The 6,786-nt window shown below is 49.7% G+C and overlaps 1 protein-coding gene across 1 annotated transcript in view; it reads right to left on the reverse strand.

The window, feature by feature from the left end:
* TAF1 (TATA-box binding protein associated factor 1) overlaps positions 1-6,786 on the reverse strand; it is a 63,373-nt gene that overhangs the window by 41,902 nt on the left and 14,685 nt on the right. The window contains 3 exon segments of the mRNA XM_025205046.1: positions 1,245-1,352; positions 1,461-1,588; positions 3,099-3,266. Of these exon segments, the coding sequence (XP_025060831.1) occupies positions 1,245-1,352; positions 1,461-1,588; positions 3,099-3,266 (404 nt within the window).

Below are 6,786 nucleotides of genomic sequence, written 5' to 3' on the forward strand. Positions count from 1 at the left end.
AGACCCCAGACAGGTGATCATCCAACCTCCTTTTGAATTTGCCCAAGGTAGGGGCGAGGACCACTTCCCTGGGAAGTTGGTTCCAGATTTTGGCCACCCTAACTGTAAAATATTGCCTTCTGATCTCTAATCTAAACCTATTCTCCATCAGCTTATTACCATTGTTCGTCACCCCAGGTGGTGCTAGGGACAAAAGGGCTCTACCTATTTGCTGTTGATCTTCCCTGATGAGCTTGTAGGCAGCCACTAGGTCCCCCCTCTTCTTGCTTCCAATGTACTTGAAAAAGGACTTTTTGTTGTCCTTAATCCTGGACGCTAGCCTGAGCTCCATCTCTGCCTTGGCCTTCCTAATGGCCCTCCTACACTCATAGGCCGAGGAGGAGTACTCCTCCTTGGTGATAGCTCCTCCCTTCCACTGGTTGTATGCTCCCCTTGTAGTCCTCAGACATCGCTGAATGCCCTTGCTAAGCCAAGGGGGTTTCTGAGTACTTGTACCCCCCTTGCTTCTCTCAGGAACTGTTATCCTTTGGGCCTGGAGGATTGCCCCCTTAAGGTACGACCATCCCTTGTGGACTCCCATCCCCTCTACCTTCTGGGCCCTCAGTGCCTCCCCCACTAGTCTCCTAAGCTCATTGAAGCTGGCCCTTCTGAAGGACATGTGGACACTCAGGAATATTTATCCAAACTAAATGCTTTAGTTACACAGCATTAACTTCCTGTGTGGACACTCAACAAATCCATTTGGAATTCACATCTAAAAACAATTCAGATAGATTCTCCTGAGCACCCCTGTGCAGGCAGCTCCAAACCACAACAGGTTTCTACTGAGGATAAAACATTGTTCCTTCCACCATGCATCTAGCATCACATTACCATTACCAATGTTCCCTCTAAGGTTTAGCGATCCATGAGCAACCCTGACTGAGTGTGTACGGGTATCTCAGTGTGCCTGCCCCTCCCCACCTCCTGCAGCAGCCTGTGGCCGGGTTGGGGCAGGTGGCAGGTAGCTGGACATCAAGCCAGCAGCAGCAGCAGGGGAAGCGTCGGCGCTCCCTTACTACAGCACTGGGCGTTCCCCCCTTCTCCCCCCACCAGGCCAGCACCTGGGGGCCATGGCCCCCTACTGCCCCCCACTCTGTTGGTACGCCACGGTGTGCATGGCATTAAAAAGATATTGCACAGCATAATTTTTTATTGTGCGCAGCCACACACGCACACAGCTTAGAGGGAACGCTGGCCAATACCTGGATGATATTGCCTCCAAAAGTTCCTCGAAGGCCCTGCTGTTTGGGATAGTAAAACTCATCATTGGAGAGGTTCCAGGGATCCTTCACCTCCGGCTGAGACATATTCTGATTTAACACCATAAAAAAAAAAAAAAAAAAAAAAAAAAAAGATCATGAATCAGAATTGGTCTTCCCAGCTCACTCCTAGCCACAAATCCCAAGTCTCATGCTGACCTGTTGTGGTTCCTCCTTGATGACACCTGTTTTCCCCAACAGGATCCGACTCTTCTTCAAAGAAGATTCCTTCTTGTTCTCCTTGGAGGGTGAATTCAAAGTCATCTCTTCCTTTTCATCAGGAATTTCTATGAGAAGAACATAGAAGAGACCGAACGTAGACACAGCACTGCTCCTAGGATTCCCATACCATTAGCACAATTTCTCATGTATAGAGAGATTATCTCTACTGCTTCTGAAAGCCTCTGAGCACTTGTTCATCTCCCAAAAGGATCCCACTACTTCCCACCATAAAATCAACTTTGACACTGCAAGGAATGAACCTCCCAGAGAACAAATGGCTGCTCTTTCAGGATCTTTCAAACAAATGCCAGAGCTGATTTACATTCTTTCAGAGAAGATTCATGGAGCCCAACATGTAGTGAAATAGCAAAAAGGCTCATCCTGTAGAAGAAACCCTGCTCCTTAATGTAGTTTTTCCAAACTAAGGGACGGTTCTCAGAGTCTCTGAGGTGCTTGAGAGTTCTGCTCCATGCCAGGGACAATGACAAGGCAGGCTATAGTTCCCTTCCCTTTGTTCCCTCAAAAGTAAGACTAGAGCAGCTATCATTTAGGAGGAAAGACACAAGGAGGCAGAATCATTTTAGGTGCGGACAGAAGTGCAGCTCCTGGGATTTAATTCATGGTGATTCATAAAAACTGCCGTGAGTTAGAGCTATCCTCCCAATCCAACAGACATTAGCCATTGGATCAGGAGGGCGGAGGATTGGTTCCAATTTGGAGCCAATCCAGGGAGACAGGCTGCATCTTCCCCTGGCTCCACACTCTCTGGATGGGAGCGGGTAGAAGGCAGAAGAGAGAGGCTGTTATAGGGTTCTCTCAGCCCTGTTGGATAAGGGAGGGGGCAGGTGAACTGGACACCCCCTCCAAGGTGAAGGGTTCCAATGCACTGCCCTCCCACCATTCCAGTAGGGCTGAGAAAACCCTGGAAGGGACCTCCCTCCCCTGCCTTCTCCTCTTCCCATCCAGAGACAGCTGCTGGAGGGAGCAGACAGAAATTAACTAAGTCATTCCACTTAGGAGCAGCTTCATTCAAATCCTCATACAATGAGGGTTAATTTGTCCTGCAAATCAGAGGGCTCTGCAACCGTGTTCTTCTGTCTGGGCACAGCAATTTCAAGGGGCCAAACATGCGATAAATGTAACTTCTGCCTCAGCCTTTTATTTACTAAATGTGCTTTGGTTTGCTTTTGCTTTCAGCTAATGGTTTGAATGCGGCATTAGAAGCGCACATGCCACACTTATCAGGGCAATCAATTACAGTTTTCAGTTATCTCTTGACAGCTCTGGAATCATTTGTGAAAAGTCTTCAGAAATCTTTAAACAGGAGAAAAGCCTACCCCCAAAATAATGCTAAGAAGTCCCTGAAGTACAACTATATTCCCATGCTTCCACTTTCATCCTTCCAGAACAAGCCCATGGTAGTCTACGCCATCCATGTTCCCATTAGCATCCTCCACCCACCAATAAGTAGTCTTCATTCCCTACTCATCCTAGCTGGCCTGGAGATAGATATACAAGGGTGAAACAAGAAAAAGAGAGATAAACAGACACAATGGACTAATGCCATAAACGTACCCAGGATGATATTTTCATCATTAGGATCAAGTGTCAAGACTGGAGGATCCAAGCATGTTTCCATTGCCTGGTCATCCCAAATGATATTGTCTTCCCAGCGGCCATATACCAACTCCTCATTATCAATAGGGAAAATGGAGTACCAGGGTTTATCTTCATCTAGAGTAACTGCAAAGACAGCGAGATGAGATTTTTGAGGGCTCTGCACTCCACAGCAAGGACCCTTGTAGATTCCCAACTCAGTACCCTTGCCCCACATCAGTTCTCTCTGACCATCCCTCCTTTGAGGCTCTTAGGTTTGGGCCTCCCAAGGGCAAAGCAAACCAGACAGAACTTTGCACTGTAGTCTGCACCAGCACACCTGAAAAAAAATATTCCTGAAGAGCTCTCAGAGGCTTTGCTTGATGAGGCCAAAGTCAATTTTCTAAGAGAAATGGGTTTTGTGCTCCGAGAGCAAGCTTTTTGTAAAGAGAAACTCTGCCTTACCAACCTACTGGAGTTCTTTGAGGGCATCAACAAGCACATGGACAAGGGGGATCCAGGTGACATAATATTATTTGGACTTTCAAAAAAGCATTCAACAAGACCCCTCACCAAAGGCTTTTAAAAAACAACCGTTATACCATGGGATTGGAGGGAAGATTCTTTCATGAACTGCAAGCTGATTAAATGGTAGGAAGCAAAGGACAGGGCACATCAGTGACATGTCAGGATGAAAGGAAGTCAAAAGTGGGGTCCCACAGGGATTTGTGCTGGCCTCAATTTTGTTCAACATTTTCATCAATGACCTGAAAATGGGGGAGCAAACTGAACTCGCCAAGTCTGCAGACAATGCTTAATTATTCTAGGCAGTCAAGCCCCAAGCTGACGGAGAAGAGCCACAGAAAGGTCTCACCAAGCTAAGTGAGTGGGCAAAAAAGTGGCAGATGAACTTCAATGCTGACAAGTGCAAGGTAACGCACCTGGGGAAAAACAACATTTCAACTGAACATACACAGTGCTGGGTTCTGAACTAGCTGTTACCACTCAGAAAGGAAACCTTGGAGTCATTGTGGACAGCTCTATAAAAACATCAGCTCAGTGTGTAGCAGCAACCAAAAAAAGCCAATAACACGTTGGGCATCATATTACGGAAATAGAAAGCAAAACAGAACATCCCCCATGCTACTACACCAATCCATAAATGCACCCACATCTTGGCTACAGTGTGCTCTGGGCCCATCTTAAACAGGATATAGAATCAGAAAAGATAGAGAAGGGCTGCCAGAATGACTGGGGCATGGAGCAGTGGCCATACCAGGAAAGGGTAAAAAAAGCTAGGACTCTTCAGTTTGGAAAGGAGAAGGCTGAGGGGGGATACAATAGAAGTGAAATCATGAAGTCTGTGGACCCAAGTAGTGACAAGTTTAAAACTAACAAGAGAAAGCACTTTTTACACAACATGTAATTAGCTCATGGAATTCACTGCCACAGTGAGTGGTAGAAGCAGACAGCATAGCCAGGTTCAAAGAGGGACTGGATAAATCCCTGGATGATTGATCTCTTATAGTGGCTGCTGAACAGTATAGCTGGAGATGTTCTCTGGTACCTCTGAACCAATAATGGTGGTTATCGGGGGGGGGGGGCCCCCCCCCCCCGGTACAGTGGTTCCTAACCCCCCAGGCTGTGGCCTAGTGCCAGTCTGCAGGAGGGAAGTGACTGTGGATCGACAAACCACGGACTGGAAATGACCAGCATACTGCAGACTGGCAGCCAACCCTTTTTTATACTGAGTATATTGAGTATAAAAAAAGGTTAGCTGCCTGCCCACAGTATGCTGGTCACTGCTGGTCTGCAGTTTGCCAGTCTGCCGCGACTTTCGTTCCGCAGCTTGCCAGGCCGCAGCATAAAAAGGTTGGGAGCCCGTGGATCACCCTAGATCAGGGACGGGCAATTGTTTTGGCCGGAGGGCTGCTTAACGAGTTTTAGCAAATGTCGAGGACCGCAACGGTAGGGCCCCCAGGTCACTATCTTGGGACCGAAGTCCCACCCTCTAACCCCTGCTCTCTGCCAGCAGACGTCCCTCCCCTTGCCCCAGAAATACTTCTTTTGGGAAGGGGGTTTGCCATCTTGGAACTGAAAAAAACCCAAATTAGATACTAAAAATCAAAAATCCACAATAACATATTTTAATTTTATTTTAAAAAGATATTTTTGTCCTGATTTGTGTGTTTGCATTGTGTATATGGAGGTGATTGCATACTAGCTCAAAATGAAGTCTTACACTTGTATATTGCAGGGGATGTGGAGGTGGTGGGGTATGGGGTTTGTGGGGAACTGTGGGTGTGAGTGTGGATGTATACGTATGTGGTGTGTGGGTATGGGGCTTGTGGGGAGCAGTGAGCAGGGCTCACTCCAGAGGCACGCAGGTGTATGGGAGAGGTGCATGTGTGGAGGGTGTGGGTGGATGCAGTCTGTGCGTTGGGGGAGGAGGAGGGTTTGTGGGTATGGTGGGGTGTACATGGAAGCCCCCTGCACTGGCCCCCACCCCACAACAGCCTGGAGCCCACATACCCTGTGGCACCTCCCTGCCACTGCCAAGAGCATACAGCCCCAGCCCCACCGCAGCCTGCTCTGGAATGACTTCAGCAAGAGCAAAATCATCCAGATGTGTGCACAGTCCCAACCTGGCCCACCTCGTGCCTGCTCTGCACCAACCAGCTGTGGCAGGTCCTGCTGCTGTCTGGGCACACAGCAGGGCTGGGGCAGCTCTGCAGCTGGACTGCCTTTCTAGGCAGCAGCAGCTGCTGGCCCTAGCCCCATGGTACTGGCGGAGATACGTGCACAGCCCCAACCCGCCCTGCACTTGCTGCAGACTCACCTGCTCATTATGAACAGCTACAGAAACAGCAGCACTGGCAAGGCACAATTGTGCTCAGCACTGGGGTGGTGGTGGGGAAGCAACCCCCACTACCCAGCACTTCCTGCAGCCACCACCTGGAGCCTGGTTGCTTAAGGAAGTACTGGGCAGCAGTGAGGGGAAGGGGCCGCTTTCCCTCGTGCCAAGCACACTTCTGCCCCACCAGTGCTGCTGCTGCTGCACCTGTTCAGTGTGAGCAGATGAGTCTGCAGCAGGCACAAGGTAGATCGGGGCTGTGCGTGGGTCCCTGCCAGTACCACAGGGCTGGAGCCAGCAGCAGCTGGAAGGAGCTGCTGCCGCCTGGGCTGCCTAGACACAGCTGCCTAGACTGCGTGCCGAGGGGAGACAGGACATGTCATGGCAGGACGGTGCCTGGGCCAGGCAGGATCAAAGGACCTGCCACAGGGAGGACAAAGCCCCTTCATAGGCCGGATCTGGCCCACAGTCCATATTTTGCCCACCCCTGCTCTAGTTCAGTGGTGCTCAACCCCTGGCCCACAGGCCAGATCTGGCACATGTGTCTCACCAGTCTGAAAATTTGATGGCAGGGTAGCAGTTGTAGCTAACTGCAACACCCTGCTGCCAAATTTCTGAACCTGTGGGGAGCCCCACAGGACAGATAACACAGCCCTGCACACTAGACAGGGCACACAGTGCCAATCTGGGTGGTGCGAGACCGACTGGGGCCTGGTCCCAGTGCACAGCCTGGACAGAGACATCATGAGTCCTAATCTGGTCTGTGCGCTGGCTCTGTACCATTTGTCTGCCTGCAAGGGACAAGAAGTTGAG

This window comes from Alligator sinensis, unplaced genomic scaffold (assembly GCF_000455745.1).
Source record: "Alligator sinensis unplaced genomic scaffold, ASM45574v1 scaffold1059_1, whole genome shotgun sequence".
In the NCBI taxonomy this organism is placed as follows: Eukaryota; Metazoa; Chordata; order Crocodylia; family Alligatoridae; genus Alligator; species Alligator sinensis.